Source organism: Apteryx mantelli, chromosome 12 (genome assembly GCF_036417845.1).
Source record: "Apteryx mantelli isolate bAptMan1 chromosome 12, bAptMan1.hap1, whole genome shotgun sequence".
Taxonomy (NCBI): Eukaryota; Metazoa; Chordata; class Aves; order Apterygiformes; family Apterygidae; genus Apteryx; species Apteryx mantelli.
The window spans coordinates 8,278,420-8,301,380 of NC_089989.1; the positions used below are offsets into that span (position 1 = coordinate 8,278,420).

At 37.2% G+C, this 22,961-nt stretch overlaps 1 protein-coding gene across 2 annotated transcripts in view; it reads left to right on the forward strand.

The window, feature by feature from the left end:
* Positions 1 to 16,235, forward strand: part of ACAD9 (acyl-CoA dehydrogenase family member 9) — a 28,119-nt gene extending 11,884 nt beyond the window's left edge. For both annotated transcript variants that reach the window (XM_067303831.1, XM_013947818.2), the window contains 11 exons: positions 571 to 644; positions 4,000 to 4,075; positions 4,782 to 4,852; positions 5,223 to 5,342; positions 6,301 to 6,429; positions 8,929 to 9,008; positions 10,337 to 10,463; positions 12,386 to 12,463; positions 13,256 to 13,384; positions 14,448 to 14,520; positions 14,949 to 16,235. In XM_067303831.1, the coding sequence (XP_067159932.1) occupies positions 571 to 644; positions 4,000 to 4,075; positions 4,782 to 4,852; positions 5,223 to 5,342; positions 6,301 to 6,429; positions 8,929 to 9,008; positions 10,337 to 10,463; positions 12,386 to 12,463; positions 13,256 to 13,384; positions 14,448 to 14,520; positions 14,949 to 15,049 (1,058 nt within the window). In that variant the 3' untranslated portion in view covers positions 15,050 to 16,235. The remainder of the gene's footprint in view (positions 1 to 570; positions 645 to 3,999; positions 4,076 to 4,781; positions 4,853 to 5,222; positions 5,343 to 6,300; positions 6,430 to 8,928; positions 9,009 to 10,336; positions 10,464 to 12,385; positions 12,464 to 13,255; positions 13,385 to 14,447; positions 14,521 to 14,948) is intronic.
* The last annotated feature ends 6,726 nt before the right edge of the window (positions 16,236 to 22,961 follow it).

Below are 22,961 nucleotides of genomic sequence, written 5' to 3' on the forward strand. Positions count from 1 at the left end.
TTAATATTTTAATGTTTTAATTTTGTTTAGATAATCAGGATTTGCAGGCAAATTAATATCTATTCCATATAGCTGTATAAGTTTCATGTTTTTTCCCGAGCTTTTCTTCTGCAGGGTCTGAAATAAAGAATCCGTATTGTGTAATCCCTTTCCACACATTTTAAGTTTCCCTAATCATGCAGTGAAAGAAGTTACACAGAAGACTCAGTAACCAAGTAGCATTAGTCTAGGAGTAAGTTTTCATAGTCTCTTCTTAAGTTTCCTGATGACTGTAGTGCTTTACTATCTGTCATTCAGATTTGACTGCTGTATCAGTTCCGTAAATCAGAGAGTCAAGACTATACTTCTTCTCTGTTTACACGATGTACATTAATTATAGTTTGAAATTTTTACATCACTAATTGGGGTCAACTACAGTTAGACTTATAACTTCTTTGGCAAAGCGCATGTAGTTCCTTCATACACAGCACATTAGGAAAACTGCTTATTGTTACAAGAGCCAGTTACATCCTGAATGTCATTTAAATATGTCTGTGTAATAGTTCAACTGCTGTTTACTCTGTGTTTCAGCATGTGAAGTACATTTTGAAAACACAAAAGTGCCTATAGAGAATGTTATTGGAGAAGTAGGAGGGGGATTTAAGGTAAGCAGTAAAGAGTAACCACTGATAATTTTAAAAGCCTGAAGGAGACTTTTTTTCTGCACTGAAGTTTCTTTATTTAGTAATACCAACATTGCCAAACTGAACAATATTAGAGGGCAGACTTCTCAGTTTACCTTACGTGCTTTATGTTAATTGGTTTCACTGGCTTAGTGTGAATCTCAGATTTGTGTATGTTTCTTCTCAATACTTCAATTACAGAGCAGGTTTTGCTATTTGATCAGTTTGAGGTTTTTAATATGATGCTATGCAATGTTTTTCAAGCTACAGGAAACACACACAGTCCTCTGCAGAAAAAGGAGGAACTTTTTCAGCAGAACTTCGGAAATGAACCAGGGAAATACATGTCTGTTCTCTATAACCAGAATCTTCTGTTCTCTATAACCAGAATTGTGGACTAAGTAGAAAGGGAAGGAAAGAAATGAGAATAACAGGAAATGGTCAGAGGAAAGTCCAGACCCTTTTCAAGGTCCCAAAAGACAGGGGTGTCAGGTGGTTTTCCAGGATCAGATGATAGCACAAGAAATACTAGGAATACACTGAAAGGCTGCCCCAGCAGTGGTTTCTCAGTGTTGCGTCAGAGAAATGTGAAACCCAGTAAAGACAACACTGTTCATTTTGTTGTGGTAGCCTTTTTCTGAAAGTCTGATGTGCATATTTACAAAATTCTTAATAGCCCTTCTCAGTTTTCTGTTTCCTTCTGTAGCAGGCAACTCCAGATCTATATGCTAAATGAAACAATTTCCTTTAATAAAGTAAACACACCAAAATATATTTTTTACAGTTTCTTCTTCAGGTAATTTTCACAAATTAAAAGGTGACAACAATGAATTTCCACTGTATTTCTTAGTAGTCTCAGGCATTGAACTGTCCCCTGTGTTTCTCTTGTTAAGAAACTTCAAAATTTATTTTCATACACAGTGGATCTATACACCTTTCATTCTTGCTTCCTTTTCTTGTATGGCGCTGGAAGACTCAGCAGCAGAATATTGACAACAGTGAATTGTTGTTATAGATAGATAGATAGATGTGTGTGTGTGTGTTCCAAAAATATATTTTGAATGCACCTGATTGATATGCATCTTACCTCACTGAACTTTCTGTAGGTAGAAGGCCCCTTGTTTTTCTCCAAGATGACTATTTGGAAAGAATAAGTACATTTTTAACAGCTTTTCTTAGGCAGATGTTACAGCCTCTGCCCTAGATGTGTGGAACAGGTAACAGTGAGATTAAAATGAGCACTGTTGGATGTACAGTAGAATTCTGAAAGACTGTAAAATTATGTTCGTATTTCTGCTTGCAACTAGAATTTCTGCTTTTCTTACCTGTCATGACAGTGATACCAGCATATACATGAGTAACTTTCTCCTCTGGGATATAGAGCTAACAGATGTTTTCTGTGTCAGTGGGCTTCATGTCTGGTTGTTCCGTCTCCAGTACAGCTCTCTGAAATGCGGAGACCTCTGCAGTACCTCACCTTTTCATACCCATTTTATCTTCCACTTATATTTATTAAATAGACAGAACTGAATAACATACTTGAAGATGAAGAGAGATGTAGTCATTTAGAATAAATGTAATTTGTAGTTGCTAGGACAGTTTCCCCTTTTTTATAATGCCAGGTAATACATGCTTTGCTCCCATTTTTAATTTGCTCTTTTCTGGTTATTATTCTCAAGCTTTGCTGATAGTAAGCTCCTTCCTTTCCTTGTAACTCCATCCTATTTTCCTCTACAATGGCTGATACTCAAAGTAGCTGTCTGTACTTTCTTCTAGAGCAGAATAGCTTTGCTTCTTTCTCCAGTGTTCTCATAGCATCTGGCAGACAGAAGAAATGAGAGGTGAGATGGCAAAAAAAAATGAGGCCATTCTGTACAGCGTTTCACATCTACATATCATAAAGGGCAAGAAGAACCTTGAAACTTAAATTTCCCAGAATCTAACTAGCCTTGAAGTATGGTACAGAACTGCTGCTGCACACCAGCGTTCGCCAGGCCATGGGGAACAGGCCTGTTTGGCTGGTTGTGCTGCCACAGGCAGGAGGTCGGCCAGCGCGAGAGCGCAGGAGGGCACCGAGCTGAGAGGCTGCTCCCAGCCGTGTTCTGAGGGAGCCTGGCTCTCCAATCCGGCCTGCTGGGCTCGGCAGTAAAAGTTCTGCAGTGCACACACACCCCAGTTTAAAAATACTTTTAATTTGCTCTGTTTATCTCAAAATGTGTTGTTTCTAGTTAAGCTGTAGCTACCTTGCCCCTTTTTTTATTTTTGGTGCATTTTATAGGGAGGGATAGAGTGAATGAGAGGAAGGGTAGGGACTCAAGAGTAGGTATTAATTACTGGGTTTACTGCTAGCAGAATTGTTACAGTATCCCTCAAAAACAGGTTTGGAAGATAATTTGCCCTGAAGCAACTGATTACCATCATCATCTGGTCCCTATCCAACACTAGCATTTGGATACCTGCGTCGAGCTCATTTATACATTTGCATCAAGTACATTTATCATAGTTTGATATGAAATAAGATTCCATGCGTAGGCACTTAATTTTAAGATGTACACATAGTCACCAAGGAGGGAAGAAGAGGACTTTTATCCTAATTCAGACAAGTTCAACAGGGCAGTAGAGTATGGGAGGTGACATTAACTGCCGGAATGCCAGTCGTCTCAAAGGAAGTGATGCAGTCTTTAATTTACAGTGCAATAGGTTCAAAGTAAATACAATTAGGGGGAGTGGCAGCAGTCTGAATGGAATAATGACAGGTCCTCAGGAAGAAAGTAAGTGGAAAGAGTAATATACTTTATAAGGGAGAAGTTAATTCTTACGGTTGCATCTCAAGATGTATAGGATATGGAAAGTATCTGAAGCAGGGAAGCCTCTATTACAGGTCAGCTCCAGAGAAGGTTTTTATATTTGACTGTTGTGTAAGCACATTAAGCAGTGTTTTATTTTTCTTATTCCTCTCTTTGATGAACCTCAGCAGTGTTGTCTAATTCGAATCTTGCAGGTAAACATCTTTTTACCTGCATTTTACCTTACTGTAGTTTGAGTAGAGGGTTACTTCCAGGTAACTGGGTGATCAGTATCTGTACAACTATTTCGAGTAATAAACTGAATCTAGTAGATCACCTTAAATGCTTGTTTTTTAATCATTATTGTTGGGATGCTAAATGCTATATTGACCAGTTTGAAAACTAGTGTCATAGGATAGGAAGCATATTCCAATGACAAATGAAATCCAGGAAAGCACTAAAACATGAAGCAAGGTAGCAGTAAGCATCTTGACCTCAGGAGAAGTTTTGTGGCGACAACGTTACCTAAAAACCATTAATTTTCTTCACAGATTGCCATGAATATCCTAAACAGTGGAAGATTTAGCATGGGCAGTGCATCTGCTGGAATGATTAAAAAATTGATAGGTGGGTAAAATTAAGTGTTCTAAATTGCTGGATGCCATGCAAAAAAAAATCTGATGTGCATGAAGTATATATCACAGCTTGTTCAAAACAGTAACACTAGTCTTGAGCAACTTCATAGCTGTCAGTCAAAATGTTTTGACTAAATACTGTAAAATATTAAAAATTGTTGTTAAAGCCTGTAAAATACTAAAGCTTTTTCATTTCATATAGCAGAAAGCTATTGCTGTTGAATTTGTTTTGATGTAAAACATTCTTACTGAGTATCCCCATATCTTACTGCTTTTAGAAGGAACAATTTATTCTCTTTTAAAGCTTCCAACTTGAGGTAACTCTAGCTCAAAAGTTTAGATACAATGATACCTAATAAAATTGGCTTCTGGCAATAGTTACCCAAAATAGTAACAGAAATGTCTCAAAATTAATTGCCTCTAAAACATGCTTTTCTCTAAGAGTACCGGTTCGCACCTCACATTCTTCCTGCTTAAAAGCCTTTGGCACAATGTTCCCAGACTTTCTCAACACAATTATTTTGAGGGTGTTCTTCACAAGCTACTGTTTCTGAAGCAGTAAGGCTTTTCTACACGTACATGAAATGGTCAGAATCAATCAGTAGAAAGATATTTTTATTTTCATACAGCAGGAATGATATGACACGGTAATAGCTATACTGTTTTGAGATGAAATGGTTTCTTTTTTTCTTTTTAAGAAATGACAGCAGAGTATGCTTGTACCAGGAAACAATTCAATAAGAAACTGAGTGAATTTGGATTAATTCAGGTAGGTAAAAGAAACCTAAAAACCTCAAACAGTGCTTCATGTTGAGTAAGTGCTAGTAGATGGATTATGCTGGGGTTCTTCTGGCTGTTTAAAAGAAATTGTTAGAGGTAGTGAATTTGTGTAACTTTAGTGCAGACTTCTATACACTAATCTTTTAAATGTCTAGAATGATAAATGCATCAAATTATTTTTTAGATTTTCATGACTGATTTGCAGTAAGTACTTTTAAATAGTACTTGTAATACATGTTATGTTAAAACTGCAGTTGTGCTTTTGAGTTTCAAAATGACTGCGGACTGGACTAGTATTTTGTATCATCTGAATTAATGTATGATTTCTTTCATCTGTTACTCTCATTACTATTTGACAGGAGAAGTTTAGTTTTATGGCTGTGAAAGCGTATGTAATGGAGAGTATGGCTTACCTCACTGCAGGAATGATGGACAGGCCAGGGTTTCCAGATTGCTCGGTGGAGGCAGCCATGGTCAAGGTAATTAATTTTATTGAAAGACTGGTTTAGGGCATTAAGCTAATACAGACAAATGTCTCTGCTTTTTTTTTTCAATCTACCTTATAGATTCCTGAGAGGCTCAAGTATTACATTTAGACAAGTAACACAAAAACCTGAGCTAGATTAAAAATAATTAAAAAAAAAAACCCCTCCAACATTCTCATTTTCTTTATTTCCCACTTGATATTAGATGACCTCAGATTCAGGCTCTTGTCATCATATGAAATAAAAACTGTGGATACAAGAAGTTTGGAATTTTGTGGTCCTCTTGAATCCTGTTTTTATGGAGCTTTAGACACTTAGGCAGGTCTGCAGCTGGAGCTATAGCTAAGGCGCTTCCGTCTTGGCTTTCTTGCAGAATCAGTTGCAAAATATATGAGATAGAGAATCGATGAGTGAGAGAGAATCAGGCCTGCCCGCTCTACTGGAATATCCCTGTTTAAAGCATTTCTATAATGTAGGCCAAGGGATGCTGCTGGCTGGCAAGGCACCCCTCAGAATTCATGGATTTTTCAGCCCCCCTGCTGATGTGCACCTTACTGTGTGGTCAGCCCAAAAGAACTCATGTTCCCATGAATGCGGGGAGACGTAAATGCTCAAAACAACCAGCTACATGTTTTCTTTCAGTTTGTGGCTTTGCATAACCTAGGAGCATTTCCTTATAGAGGAGTTTTCATGGCTTGCAGTGAAGGAGATAGTTTTTTTTTAAATAACTAGCTTGACCAAAGTATATACCCTGAGCCATAAGCATACAACTTTGGGCAAACTTTAAACAGAGCCAGGGTAAAAGCACTACAGAATATTACAGCAATGTCATGTAGATACAGTTCTTCTTAATTCAGTCTTACACGTATTTTAACTTGGGGTATAATAACAAAGTGATGTTTTCTGTATTTAAAATGGGTACCACAGTGATTAAAATACTATTCAATGGCAGGTGTTCAGTTCTGAAGGTGCCTGGACTTGTGTAAGTGAAGCCCTGCAAATTCTTGGAGGCCTTGGCTATATGAAAGATTACCCTTATGAACGCTATCTCAGAGATACCAGGATACTTCTGATTTTTGAGGCAAGTATGAATATACTTTCTACCATAAACTGAAGCTCACTCTCTTTCATTCTGTAAACTTTGGCTGAAACAACTCCAGTGCAGTATTCCTTTGAATGGGCCTTTATTCATTTGCAGTTGAAAATTCTGTTATACTTACTCTAAGTGTGAGTTAGACTAGGAACTGCTTTACCTCTGAAAGGTCTGCTTTACCTCTGAAAAGAACAAACTATATGACCTGGTAATATATACAGTTCCCTCTTAAACATTTAGAAACTTTTGAACAAAATATGCAGCCAAATATTGACATACTGTCAGGAGAAAAACAGTCCTAGTTCATGGCTTGGGTTTGTTGTTGTTTGGAACAGACTACAGGAATCTTATTATTAATACTCTTTAGCATAAAGGCCTAAAACTACTTTACCTGATAAAAGTAGCTCATCGGTTTATGTTCAGTAAATAGTTCTAATTGCGTGTGCTGATTCATGATAGAATTAGAGTATTGTTAGGAGCCTAATGAGAATGAATTAAAATTGGAGTAATGTTAAGAGCCTAATGTGAATGCCTTTCACTTTGTAGAAAGCATATTTTGAAATCTTTTTCCTGCTTTATTCTCATGTATCTATACCAATGTATGAGATGGGAAATGGTGAGAGGTACAGGCAAAATTTTAATTTTTAGATGGCTTTCTCTAATAGGACGTGTTAAAAGTGAAGCAAAGAAACTCACATAATATTAATGTAGAAGTCACCTAACTTACTAATGTGTATTTTATTTTTATTAATCTTGGCTATGAAGTTTATTTTTCTCTGTTTCTAAGCTGGGTCTTCAGTGACCATTCATCTGTGTATCATCTCATTCATGATTTGATTTTTCATGATAGACCATTTATAAATGAACAGTTGTCCTCCTATATTGAGACATCAAAGTTCTCAAACTGCAAGTTACTGCAAATTGCTGCAACTTAAAGCGAGCAAGAATCTGCAAACCAGAAACTGTTAGATAGCATTCACCAGCTGTTCTTGCAAATGTATCTGTCTGATTTTATCTCCCGTAAACTAGGAACAGTCAATTCCAATATTGATTAAAGCACAAAACCAACCAACCAACAAGGTCATCATCCTACATCATGTGGGGACTGATATGTTTATGAATTTGACAGACACTGGATAGTGAAATCAAAACCAGATATAAGGAGCCTTTTCTAGACTTGAAATACAGAAGACCTTTCACATTGGGTGAATTATAGGAAATCTCTTAAAAAATAAAAATTAAAAAAAACAGTTCTATCAGAATTCCTGCAACTCAGCTTATTGTTCTCTCTAATCCCAACCAGTTATGTAAAGTTTCTCCTCTGCTAAAACAAGCAGACTGAGCACCTCCTTTATTGTTGATCTTAGCCTATTTGTAAGGGACCTGCAAACATGTCATAGAAACTGCACTGTTCACTCCAGCTAAGGACCCGAAAAGGCAGGTTTCTGTTTTCCAGCAACAAAAATAAATAGGCTGTGCTGTGTTTGTGCCCCTCCTTATTGGCAGAGGAATACTTTTTATTGAAACTGTAGCCTCTTTGACTTGGCCTGTCACTACAGCATTAGACTTTTGACACTGATCTGATACCTCAGGATGCTTTCCATCTGTAACCTGCCTTCTGTGTTTTGATCTTTCTTTTTCAGCCATGTGTATTAAAACAATCAATTGTATAATGGATTTCCAGACATCCAATTGTACAGTATCACTTTAATTTCCTGGTCTGCTTTTTGCCTTCCAAACAGGCGTATTGAAGCAGTTTTACATTTATTTTAAATATTCCTTTAATAAAACAATCCAGAACTTTATTCAATATATTTTCAGTAAAAATTATCTTTTTCTTTCTTCGTGCTACATATTTATGTCTAATAATGAAAGGCTCAACCTTTTCACAGTTAAATGAAGTTAAAATTCTATAATTCATTTACAGCAGAGCAGAAGGCAGCAAATGTTTATGGATGGATGAAAAGTAATCTTTGAATGCTAGAAAAATAGAATGGGAAGACAGGCCACAGATCTGCTTGGAAAGCGTTCATTAATACTGTAAATTATTGCAAGTAGTTAACCAAAGAACTGTCTTCAAAATTATATATACACTTCAAATAAATACAGTGTTTACTCTTTGTGGCCTGCTTCCAATATCCACAAGCCTCTCCAGCCGTATGTGTTCTACCTCCCAAGCCTTTGTTACCGCTCTAGGTGCACTCACCTGGGAGCACAGCTTCTGGCATAAGCTTGTTTTGGCTACAGGTAATGGTCATCTTTTGTCCTACACAGATCTCTCCAAAAGAACTTTATCTTACAAGTCCAAATGCATTTTACAATATTTCAAGGAAAAGCACAGAACATTAGATATTTAGCCATTAAAAGCTATTTTGGAAAAAAAAGATAGAAAATATTAGCATAGCATATACAGATTTTTGAAATACTAAAAATACTTTGTACCTGATACTGACTCCACTTTATATCTTTATATTGTGTTTTTTACAGGGAACAAACGAAATTCTGCGATTGTATATTGCTTTGACGGGTATGCAATATGCAGGCAAAATCTTAACTGAAAAAATTAAGTATGTTCTTATTTACTGCTAATAGCCTTAACAAATTAAACACAATCTGATAACTGTTTAACTATAGTTGAGAGAAGAAATTATGTAGGAAAAAACTGCAGTATTTTTAAATCTATTATCCTTTCCAAAAGGCTTTTCAATGTATAGATTTTTTTTTCTCTTTTAATTGTCAATGTTTCAAATAGTTAGGAATTTGGGACAATTGTATTTTATTTTGTAATACCAGTCTGTGTAAAAGTCTTTCTTATAAGACCGGTAATTAAGATTTTATAACTTAAGATTTTTATTGGTAAAACAGCTGTATCATACATATTGGGTAGCTATACTGGTCTCTTCATAATTTAGCTGGGGACTTTTGAGAGAACAACTGGCTATTCAGTAGTGCAGCAAGTTACATGTTTTTAAGGCTGTACAGTTGTTCACCATACTTCATATTACAACTGGATCAAAAAGAAAGACTTCAGGATTAACAGACAGACCGCAAATATTGACCACAGTGTTTTGGCAAGGCATGTAGAATTGCAATTGGTTTTTGGAAATTCCAATGAAGTTTCCATTTTGAAACTTCCCTTGCAAACTAGCCACTTAAATATACTACTTAATGTTCTATTATGTATTTATTTGTGCTTTACAGCTATCTTGTAGAGGCATCCACTTGCTTACAAACTACATGTGACCCCTGTGCTGGTGCTGGGTTTTCCTTTGCCCTATTGTAACTAACTAACTAACTATGCAACGGAACAAAGGTGAAATGTGATTTGCAGTGGAGGAGGATTTTTTTTTTTCAGTTTAAGTATACTTTTGGCTGTATTGGTCCACAATTCAACAAAACCCAGCATGGGGGGGAATCTGCTGTTACAAGAATCTGAAGGCCACTGTGACTCTAAAGGCCCCAATATGGGGCAGAAACGTTAAGAAATGAGAAACAGGAATGCTCCTACAGATGTTGCTGCCTTAGAATGTTAACATACAACCAGGCTTCGCTCCTAGATCAGTCTGAAAATTTTGCCTGGCGTTCCTGTATTCCAGAAAGACTCTTGAGGGACCTCCTGTTTGCTGAATTGTCCCTAGCTGTCAACACAAGCAAACAGTGGTCTGCACTCTGAAGGAAATCAACAACCTCTTATTTTAAAGTTAAGCAAGGCATCCTGGAATGAGGCTTATTACAGCCAATTAAAAATTTCAGGTCACTAGGAGAGTTCATATTAGCATCTTTGACTGTAGTTTGTAATAGTTCCCTCCCTTTCTTAATTTTCTGTTACTGATGCTTGTGTGCAGGAAGACAGGGAAATGAATGTCCTTTAACAGCTGTTGATTACCCATTTTAGAGAAATCAAGAAAGGAAATGTAGGAGTGGCACTGGAGGAGTTTTTAAGCAAATTCCAGGACATGATGGGCAGAAAAGTGGATTATGGGCTAGTTGGTGAACGTGGAGTAGTGCATCCCAGTCTTGAGGTAAGTGAGGAGAAATACAGTGCTTTTTGATCAGATTCAGACACTCATCTGTGACATTTGATTCCCTTTACTGTTCATCACAACATTATATCCTGTTTATGCAAAACTATGCATGCTTAAGAACTGTGAGATTTAACAAAATTAAGCAGCTGTCTATAGTACTCCAGGAGTAAGGACTTCTTAGTTATAGATATTATGTGGGTGTATATCAAGGTAAAATAGAGACTAAGTGTAAGTATTCATACCAAAACCAGGTTTATATCCACTTTTTAGTAATTTATAATTTATATAAATTGAGCTTCACAGTATTAAAATCTTTCTTTTAATGGTCAGTTGCTTCATAAGCTCTGCTACAAAACACAGTATTACAAGCTCCCACTGTGTTTCTCAACAGAAATTGTCTTTGATTTTTTGCTCTCTGTTGTCATTCCTGCACCATGTGTGCCCTTCCACAAATGGCTCTCAGTCACGTATAAGGATCTCCCTAAATCCTAGCTTGAAAATAGCAGCAACATGAAGGATGAAATAAGAAAATTTCTTCTAACTCATCTCACGTTGTTAGCAGTAGCTCATGCGTTCTACTTGCTGCAGGAGCTTACTTTTTTTTTTTCTTGTTTAATAGTAATGTTTAATAGTAAAACAAGTAAAAACACTTGCTAATCACTCAATAAATAATTCATACAACCAATGATAAATGATCTGATAACAGAAAGGGTAAGGTATGTTTTTCCATGATATTTTGTTAGTAATCTGAAAAACTGTAACGAGATGAGTCTTTTGGTATACCTGTCCTCTACATCAGATATTCCAGGCATTTCCTCTAAATAGCTTCAAACTGGCTCATTTGCATTCATGCTACAAGAATCATCATAATGAAATAGTTGTATTTTTGAATTAATAGAAACTAACATTACTTATCGCCAGAATTAGAGAATATTGATGAATTTACCCAGTAGTACCAGGTAATCGTGATTCTCAGGATTTTTATAACCTGCAGCACTTAAAATAAGCATTGTTTGTTGTGTGTAAATAAAAGTTACATAAGAACTTTCAGGACTGTTTACTTGTATAAACATAAAGATTATACTGAAAAGTAACCAAAAGTAAAATTTAGAAAATTCTAATGCATAATATATACAGGAAGAAAAGTGCCTTAATTGGCTCTAAGCAACAAACTAGGTGAATATTAGTATACCAGTGCTTTCCAAGAGAAAAAAATCTAATATTGCTTGAGCTTCAGGATATGAGGGATGCATATAAACAGTGATATTTCCTAGGAAAAGAATAAAATTTTTATAATCCCATTTCTTTTATATAAATAGGCAACCTTCTCCTTTCTAGATGGGAAGAAAAAAAAAAGATGTAAAGTAGTGAAAGATCACCTTGAAAGGGAATGCTAGTCACTTACAAGAAGTTGGTAATTACAAATTGGTTTTGAAGCACACGCCTTAGGGCTTACATAGCTGTTTGTTTTCTTCTACAGAATTGCCTGTTGATTGCTCTACTTCTTATTAAATACTCTTCTTCCCTTCCTTTTGATCAATTAGAATCAGTTCTGGGCCCCCTACAGTGTTTTGTTAAACCTCAGCCTTGGCTCATTAGAAAAAGAGAAACTAATTCTGTGCTGTAGGTGAGAATTCGGATGCGTCTTGCCTGTTAAAACCACCAGAAATACTGGTCTTCTACAGCCCGAACAAAGAGGCCAAGGACTGTGCAGACAGAGTAACTAACTAACTACTTTATCATGCAGCTGGTGGTCTCATTCAAGTCAAGATTCTAGTTTACTGGCTGGGCAGCATACAAGTACTTCCCTATACATGCTTGTTGTTCAGCTAAATGTCCTGTTTTAAGGTGGATTTTTTTCCTTAGGAAAATTGTTTAAGTGTACTGAATATTTTGAATATGTATTTTCTGCTTTATAGGCAAGTGGCAAGAAACTTGAGGAAAATATTCATTATTTTGGAACTTCAGTGAAAGGCCTGCTAAGCAGGTTTGGCAAGGTAACAATACTGTTTTTTTCTGTTATCTTTGATATTGAATAGTTTTTACCAACCAAACTGGCCTCACTAGTGTCTAGAGTGGACTATATAGGGATGGCAAAATCTAGGAGTTCCTTTGCACAATTCATTTCCATTGATTATGAGAAAATAAATTGAAATTATATACTCACTTGATGTGATGGAACCTATGTTTTAAAGAAAAAAAAAAAGAAAAACAATTAACAGCAGCAGAAATCCTCCCTGCTCCAATGACTATTTTAAGAATTTCACTGTATGCAGTCATTGGAACCCATTTCCCTGTTCCCAAATGAATAGGTATGCCATTAATTTTTGAATTACACTTATTCATTCATATGCTACAGCAAATGAATCTATGCCATGCAAAGTGGAACTGTTACAGTAGGAGGGACTGGTATCCTGGATTTTCATGATTTAGGGTAGTTATCATCATCTGATGTGTTCCGAGAATGCTTATCAGACTAGGGCCTGCACTATTCCACCCTAACTAGTAGATTTTTATAGAGATTTACTAAAAGTTTGGTACTTTAGCTTGAGTAGTTTTAGCATTTACCAAAGTGGTTTTGATGGCACAGCAATTTTACTGTTGGCTACAGCCAGAGAGACTGTTAAAAGGTGAAGCCTGATAATCCAAAACTTGCTGACATAGCATAAAAATTCTATGTAACAGCTTAACTGGCTATTCTAAATAAATAGGAGTCTAAATACAAAATATGAAAAAAGTTTGAAGTTTTAAATTGACAAAATACAAGCTAATCATTTTTACTCTTCTAGACAATAGTGGATGAGCAGCTGGTTCTGAAGAGAGTGGCAGATATAGTTATTAATTTATATGCAATGACAGCAGCTATTTCCAGAGCTAGCCGGTCTATCAGTATTGGTCTAAGAAATCACGACCATGAAGTAAGTGTACTTTAATATTAGATATACCCATTTAAAGTCTACACTCTATAGTTCATGAAGCTTAACCATAAGTAAGTGTTTATTACCATTTTTTCTTGCTAAGTGTTTGATATCAAGAGCTTAGCACTAAACAGCCTCTGACTTTTCCTTGAAACATTACAGCCTACACGCATTTCACAAGTCTTTACCCAGCTGCTTGCTTTCAACTTGACTAGCCTACATTTCCCTCAGTGGTGAAATGCGCTTGTTGCATTCTGTGCTGCGTAATCATGATGCTCTCCTAAAACAGTGCTCTAATTTATCAGGCATTGCATGCTATCGTCTTGGACTTTGCAAAGCCTCAGTGAGACATATCTTTCATTATACTTAAAACTACACTCTATATTGGTTAAGAATTTAATCTGTCTCCCATAAAATTGACTGCACTAAATATTTCTAAATTGATCAGTGCAAGAGTGCAGTAACTACACCAACTTCTTCAGACAACCTGTGAATTTGCTTGGTGTCATAGTATTTAAAAGATTTTAAAACACACCTATTTACTTTATGAAGTTGTATTTGTTCTCTTAAACCTGCTAACACAGTCCAGTTCTTTCCAAACGCTTTCCACATTATCATTAATAAAAATGGTATTGACAGAGAAACAAGGAAGTCTGATGTGGTGGTAACTGCCTTGTAGCTCAAAGTTTTGTGGTAACGATTATGTTGCAGGATAAATACATTTGCTACAATTAAGTACGTAACAAATCCAAACTGATGAACCTCAGTCTTCAGTGGTCTTGACACTTCAGATTTTGTGTGTGTAAGCCCTTCTAGATTTATTACCGAGAATGGCTTCTCATCAGTTTTCAGTGAGGGGGTCATCCCAACTCTGAGAACCTGTAGCTGCGAGGAGAAAATTACAAGTGTTAAAACCTGCAGCATATATTACTAGCTAACAAAGTTCCATACCAAGAGAGAAAAACAAACTTTCAGAAGCTTAAACTACTATATTTTTACTACATTATTTTGTTTATGAAGTTGAGGAACTATTTTTAATTGAATTTTATTACTCTTTTCTCAGGTGCTTCTTACAAATATCTTCTGCACAGAAGCATATTTCAAGAACAATTATGCCATAGCTCAATTAGAAAAATGTAAGTTCTATGAATTACTCTACTCTTACAGCTTTCACAGAATTGAAACAAAATTAAGTATTTTATGTTGTGACCAACAGAATAGTTTTGCTCTGCCTTTAATTGGCATGAGGAACAGACCTGGTGCCTGTTGAATATGAACTGTCTCTTCTCTTTTGCATAGATAAACTGCTGTGATCTTTTTTTTTTTTTTTTTTTTTTTTTTTTTTTAAGCATGAGAGCCCTGAAGCTATGGGGAGGAACATAAAATCTGACAATAACAAATCCTCCTCTAAAGAAAATATTAGATAAAAATAAGTCACTGTTTAAATTACTTCCTGCCACTGAAGTTTAGATACAAGTATCTGGACTCTAAAATCCTTTTTGAAAGAAATTTAGAAAAGCTGTTTACTGTACTTTAGTTAACTTTCCTTTTGTTTCCTTGATAGATGCGGATGAAAACCTGGATGACAGCATTAAAAAAGCTGCAAAGCAAGTGCTGGAGAAAAGAACCTACATATGTTCTCACCCACTGGACAGGACATTCTAATTACTTCACTGGCAGCAAATGAACTGCAGAAAATTACTTATTGTTCATTTACAATCATCAGGTTAAGTGTCTTGACGCCTTAAAAATAACTATTATTTCATGAGTTTAGCAACTGGTTAGCTGTAACTGTGTAAAATACAATTTCCAAACCCAACTTCATATAAAGAAGACTAATAAAGAAATTTTATTTAAATCTCCAGTTACCTTACTAGATGTGTGTTTCTGTTTCCCTTGGAGCTAAATAGAAATGGTTAAGGTTCACCTTGTGAGATATTTTCTTCCATGGTAAGGATGGGTTGTTTCTAAGTATCTTTAAGCTTGATCAACTACTTTCTTACCTTTAGATAATCACCAAAAGACTTGCAGAATCACAACACAGTTTAGTTTGGAAGGGACCTCTGGAGGTCATGTGGTCCAACCCCCTGCTGAAAGCAGGGCCAACCACAATCATCGTTGCCTTGCACGGGCAAGTTTTTAATTTCTCTAAGGATGGGGGTTCCACCACCTCTCTGGGCCCGTTTAAAAGTTTATTCCTGTATCCTATCAAGAACTTCCCCATGTTCTGTTGCTTCTTGGCACTGGTCTCAAGTCGTACCCTGGCCCAGTTCTTTTTACAACTAATAAGTTTTTCATTTAAAGACAAGCTATCAATCATCTTTGTTTAAAAAAACAAAAACTGTCATGATAAAAAGGATTAATCAACATTATTCAAATGTGATGACATTTACACATTTTTTCCTATTCTCCTGCTAAACAATCCCCAACTTAGTTACCTCTTTGCCTAAATTAGCTCAATTTCATCCAGTGACAATAAGCAATTGTTCCCATCCTTGCCTTTAAGAAGTATTTGCTGGCCAGATTTCAATAGGAAGACACTTACTTTAGGTCACAGGTATATGATGTTACCAATGATTGGTTGTTCATTAATGCTTTTTGTTTACCAGATTACCTGCATCCAGAATAACTGTTGGCGCTATCATATCATTCTGGAGAGGGTCTTGCTGTTGTGCAAGGATGTTCGAGTGTCCTCCTCTTGCCAATCGTTCTCTCTTGTAAATAAATGAATGTTTATAGCAAAGTAACCTGGAACGAAGACGGTCTTACATTAAGCTGTATCTTTTTTACCTACAAATCATCTTTTCTAATAGTGTTGCAATTTTTCAATGAAATAAAGATGTTTATTGAACACCACTGAATCTGTAAAATTTACTGTTAGCCAAGAAGCTCTCCACTTCTTTTATCAATTACTGTGTCTGTTACTGCAGTCTAGTTGCTCAACTCTTAGGGACCCTGCAATTCTAAATAAAGAATTTTTGAATTCAAAGTGCTATGCTATTTACAGATTATTGTGGGCTCCAGCTACATTTGCTGACATCTTAGTAGTTCTGAACCAGAAAATACAAATTTTGTTAGCTGAGAGATGTAGTTCTACCTTGCCTTTTGCAGGTAGAGGCCAGCTGTGAAATGACAATTACTACATACTGTGGTAACTCATGCTTTAATGGCCTGCAGGACACATGCAAGCAAATGTCCCTGTCAGCACGGGGTTCACCAGGGAAGCTAATGAAACTTCATTTCACAAGTAGACACTGAAAAAGTTTGACCTTTCTAACTGTGATTTATAACAGGTATGGGATTCTGGATGACCAAAGTTCTGCAATAACTAAACAATTAAATGAAACAAAGCAGTATCTTAAAAGATCTGATTGATTGCATGGCTTAGCAAACAGCAAGTACAGCGCTCATTGCCCACGATACAGAAAAATACACCAAAAAACATTTTAAATTCTGCTACACATAATTACAATCACAATTCCACTGATGATAACAAGAAAGTTATAGTTATTATCTAAATTAAATACCAGATCAGAAAGCAAATCTAGCATTAAAAAAGCTCAAGCAAAATGAAAATTTTAACTTTGTAGTGGTTCAGTTAATTAAACTGGAAAAATAAAAATTGCTCTTCATGAACTTGGAATCATGTTTCTTAGATTAGAAACGCTGCAGAATATTTTCTCCAGTGTAAAGCCGGGACACTGCTGAAGTGCCAGCATCTCTTAACTTACAGTACTGTTGAAAGCTCAGTCTGTGACCATATTTATCAATGGCAAACCCTGTTCCTTCATACTGGAGTCTGGATTTCAATAGGAGCCCTCCCAAGAACTCCAAGCTTTTTGTCCTAAATAACTGATTTCTTTGGGATACAGATAATATATATATAATTTAGTAGGTTAATAATTATCAACCTAATAATTTATTATTAGACATAACTTCTTCTTTATATATTGCAGCTCTTGATATGCAGTCTAAAATGATTTGGGATTCTTCAACATTCAATTCCCCCCCCCCCCCCCGGCAGAATCATCAATTTCTAGAAGTTAGGTTATCTATCTTACTTGAAGTCTGTGCCTTTGAGTTTTTCAAACTTCTTATGTTCTCTGTTGTGGCAGGGGATTATATTTTTGCTCCACTTCAAGCTGTGGTGGTCACTAAGACCTGGAACAAAGCCACAAGTGATGCTCTTCCTCCTTCCCAGGACATCTGAACTATTGTCACAGGGTTGATGATTGTCCAGCACCGACAAGGCTGGGATAGGCTAGGACAAGAAAACAAACAGTCCGTTCAGGCAGTGGGCCAGCTCTGCTTAAAAAGAAGGAAGAAGGAACAGCTGCCTACACAGTACATTTTTAGGTGCCCCTGAGCTACCACGTGAGTTGCTCTTCAGGTGTCCTGAGCAGGAGCAGTTCCTGGACAGGAGACATTACTACAATGACAGTAAGAGTTGTGCATAGAGGGTGCATTGCCAGCCAAGTCACTGGATCTAACCTTCTCCTAAACATATAGTTACTCATTCCATCCAAGGGCAGATAACAGAGAGACTTTCCCCAGCTGTCCTGGGGACAGCAGAATGTATTCTTTACAGCCCTTTCCTCAAAAGCCATTCCGTGTCAGTGGCAACAGTGAGCAGATGCTGCTTTCCCCCACTCTCACTTTAAAGAAAGTGATGCACATTTTTGTAAAATAGGCTGCCCCGTTGTTGGCTCAAGGTGAAGGGCTCTATGCAAAGAAAGAGCCCAAAGCAATTCAGATCTTTTTTTTCCACTGATTAACACTACCATGATTTCAAGAAATGAGGATTCCCAAATGCATGGAGAAGAAAATTAAAGCTGCTGTATATTTTAGAGGATAAATAAGCCCCAGAGCATTTATCCTACAAACAAACGACAAGGTTGGAAAAATAAATACACAGCTAAACCACTTATTACTCAACAGCATCAGGTTTTATAAGCATGTATCTAAGATCAATTAAAAAAAAAAAGCCATTACTTGCAAACTTTATGCTTCAAAACCTTTATGATACAAACTAGAAGCTGATTCTTAGCTCTAAGAGGAAAAAAATTCTGCCAGATGATAACTCAAAGATTAAGCCCCAGCTTGGAAAAAGAGCAACCACGGAGACGTCATAGATCGCTCAAGTAGTTTGTTTGCCTAACAAGTGAGCAGGAACACTTAACAGAAGAAAGTCCCAATAATCAAAAACAGATGCAGCAAATAGACAAGATCTGACAGAAGAAATAGCAGGTGATTCAAATGTCAGAAGCAAGCACAGCTAACAAACTAACTGTGTCGGATTACACTCAGGGAAGGCAACAGCAGCTTGTTTGAGGGAGAGTTCAGCATTTGAAGCAGGTACAGCAAGCCTGCATGGATTTTAAAAAAGAAAGCTATTTGCTTCTACAGCAAAAAATAAATCCTGTTAGGGACACAAAGGCTACACCTAGGAATATGCTGTTCCCTGCTAAGCACAAACACAAAGAATAGCTTGTTTCAACTCTCTGACAGGGGGTTTACAGACCTGATCTGGCACAGCTAGACCTACACTTATCCCCCAGCTCACCAAAAGGGAAAGAAGAAAAAAAAAAAAAAAAAAAAAAAAAAAAGGAATCAGTCAATGAGACACAGGGAACAGAGGCTGAAGCACCTAAGCGATAGTCAGAGCAGTGTTGCAACAATACCAAGCCCTCCAAAGATGATGCAAAAAAAATGATCTGACATACAGGAAGTCTAGTCAAGAAAGACAACAGGGGGAATTATACTGCTTATTGTATGGAGGAGAGTCCTTGGTACTTAATAACCATCTCTGAGCTGCTGCAGCAAAGAGGAGGAAAAAAAACAAAAAAACAGGAGAAGGCAGTGGTCCAAGAGAGACAAACAGGCAGAGAACAAAACAGCGTAAGAACAAATGGAGAACAGAAGGCAATGACACTAAACTAGCTAGTGGATCTGAGATACTATGTTCACCCTTCTTCTGAAAACAATCTTAAATAAAAACAAGCAGAAAATAGTGATGCTATAGTAAAGTGACTCTGCGTGTTTAACTTTAATATATCTATCCTGTGTAAATTCTGTGTTCCTTCAGCCAGCCATATTACCCAGCAAGGGAAGTTTTCTTACTTTTTCTGTCAGAGGAAAAACACAGTAACTAAACAGCAGCACTGGAAAAGGAATGAGAGCAAGATGCAAAAATACAACATCATTCCCCCCCCCCCCCCAAAAAAAAACAACAACAAAAAACACAGATCTTTTTCTTACAAAGCAGACCCTAGAAAGTTATTATGCATAACCTCTCCCTTGTAAAGGGATGTCCTTGCAAAGCAGAGACAGTTCTGCAAGGCAAGGAAGAAATGTCTTCCTTTGGGCTACAGTAAGAAGCCTTGAAAATGTGTTCAAGAAACTTGGGTATGTCAGAGGTCAAATCTGATTGCCATAAGCAGAATGTCATGAAGTTCAAGCTGTGTGTTAACTAATAAACAAATCATTATTTATATTCAGTCTAGCAAAAGAGGCTGTTCACTGAAATTATAGAAAATAGGCAAAGCACAGACCAAGATGGAGAACTTTGAACAGCCAAATCAAAACAGAAGGCAAAGCACAGAGTACAAAGTAATACCCAGCTCAAAGCCTGCCACAGTGAACAGACAAAGCTAGGCAGCCTGCTGCTGCGTGTCTGCCTAATGCAAGTAATGACGCTCAGAATATTAAAAACAAGGAGGAGGAAGGTAGTTAGCCTGAACGGTTTAACTCTGCTTTTGTATTAACATTCTCTCTGCTTTTGTGTTAACATTCTCCTTGTTCCTGTGTTTGTTTTTCTAGAGCATTTGTAGCCAACAGAGTGCTTCATCGCCTTTGATCAAAATCAGCTTGAAAAGCAAGCTCAGTGTTTGGGTCATTCACTTATATGCAAGCACTGTCTGTATGATTCAGCCAACAAAAGAACAGTTAGGTGCAGGCCACCCATACAGCTTTTCATATTAATGAGCGCAAATCCTTTAGTCTTGCAAAACCAGGGTGTCTGTGTGGGATTTTGCACTGACAGGCTGAAGTGCAATGCTCAGAAAGTCTATACAGCGCTATGGTAATCAAGAGAGCACATGGTGTGATCCCTGGCATCTAGTCAATAGAAGTGGCTTGGACCCTAGATTTCATTACAGGACATTAGAATTTCTTTTAGAGCTGCTAAGCCAGCTGATCAAAAATCAGTCTCCTTTTCTCACCCACTGCACACTGACAGGATAGTTAATTGAGCAAAACTTCTCCCTCTTCCTCCATTATCTCTGACCATCAAAGCAAAGAATAATGAAAAATATATATTTTGTGCCCTGTCTGAGATGTTTTTCTAAGTTTTGCAAGGTTGAGTCAACCATTGTTATTAGTATCAAGTTTAACAAATATTTTTACTTCAAAAACTATTGCACTAAACTAATTAATAATACTAAAATATCATCTGCCTACCACAAGGAGCAGGACAGCAGTTGCTGTTTACAGGCAGGTGCCAGGGTCAGAACCACAGGAAAGTTACCCCTCACCTTCAAACTGAGGCCTGGCTTCCTGAGTGAGAATTTCGATGGTTTGTCTTTCAGAAGTCCTTGGAGCTTCTGCAGCTGAAAACTGGCTCTTGGCCCACGGGCACGTAGCTCAGCTGCAGTGGAGCACCGGTGAACTTTCAGCTTGGTATCATCAAACACAGTTTGCAGAACCTGAGTAGCGTCTTCACAGGGCCGACAATAGATTGCAAAAGAGAAATCAGGCAATAGAAAGCAGTTACATGTAAAAGATAGGAAGTTTTGGCTGTTTAAACAAGGACGTTAAAAGCCTGCTATTACAATGAACAACTTTCCTCACAAAGATTCAACTAGAACAAAGTATACAGGTTTTAGAATAATGGCTGGTGCCCCACAGCAAAGACACTCACTGTACTGCAGGCTCCATAAAACACACACAGAGTGAAATTAATCCTGTCTACTTTCTAAAGCATTCCTCTGTAAGAAGCACTGGAGAAGAACTGCACTAAACAAGTGTTTTGCAAGTCATGGGGTAATGTGCCAGCAGAAAAGTTGTAAAAGCCAAAAGACTCTAGCAAGCACAATAAATCTATTACTTTTGGTTCTTAAGCATTCCAGTGAATCTTGACTGGTTTGGGGGGAAAAGAAACACATGGCAGAGTTTTCAAAATAGCTTATTATAATTAAGCTTCCACATACCTTTGTCTTTTATCTTGCTGTTTTGGGGGGGGGGGAAACATGAGGATACACACTGACCACCTCACCAGCTAAGATTAACCCAGTCAAATAGCAGAACAAGGCACACTATGGCTGCTGTGACAGCCTGTAGATTTAACCTCTTCTTAGCTCTCCTCTGGACTAATTTTCTGGTATTGCTTACAGTCTGTGAGGCAGCTTTTTGTCTGACCTTGGTAACAACAAAAGCCGATTGTCACCAAACCTTACTTAAAAAGACCAGACAGCTAACAGTTAGCTTTACAGAAGAACAAACCAAGAAAGATCTATACCCTCCCATCATATTTTACTGTAGACAAAGGAACTAAGGCTAAGAACTTGCATAAAGGAAGGGTAAAAACACAGTATGGCCAAGATCTTACACCCAAAGATGTTTTATGTGCTAGAGTGCAAACAGTTTTGCTGTACGTGGATCCCCTTGCTAAACCTCTTTGCATTCATACTCCTCTCCTTGATAGCAGAACTGAACAAGTTTCAGGAGCATATGTCAGAGCTTCAACAAAAAGCGGTGTGATTACCAAATTAAAACAGACCCATTACCTCTCTGCAGGACTGTGGTCATGAACAGCTCAGGTGGTTTCTTGTAAAGATCAAAATCGATGTGTCGCTTGTCCCAACTCCATCTGTCTCGTGACAGAACTGGGTCCATGTTACCAAACAGAACATTCTCCTGCCATTTCTAAATGACATTTGAATCCCTTTAAGATTTAACATCACCAGGGAAGAGTCACAAAAAATAAGATAGATAGACTTTCAGGTAGAAAGGGATTAGATTTCAGGAGAGGGATTATTTCCTACTATTACAGTAGTTGTCACTTCATTACACAAGACTATATCTCTGTAAGTTGCCTTTCACATTGTTATACCCAAATCACATGAATAAGAACAAAAATCCATTACATGGGGAAGCACCTGATATTCTACTACTTGGTCAATAGCTCTTGTCTAATATATATGCACTTACAGTATACTTCAAAAATACCTAGCAGAGGATTATCCAATTTCATATTTATGCCACATTTCTCTGCAGGGATACAAGCAGTTTGATACACTTTCTGAGATTTCATACACAGCTGCTAAGCTTGCAGGTGCACAGGGACCATCACTCTGTCCATACGACCCTGTGTTCATATCCTCCTCGGCAGAACTGAGACTGCGAGAGGAGCCCAAAAGCTAACTAGCTATTCTTTATCTCTTCCCCATGGTAAGAGCTCGCACTGTAAAAACGTACTGGCTGTACAGAATTTCCAAAGCAGTGAGAGCTAAATATGATCTCAAGGATAATATTAAAGCACAATGCTTCTAAGAAGTAGAAGCTTTCCTAGTGCTTCTAA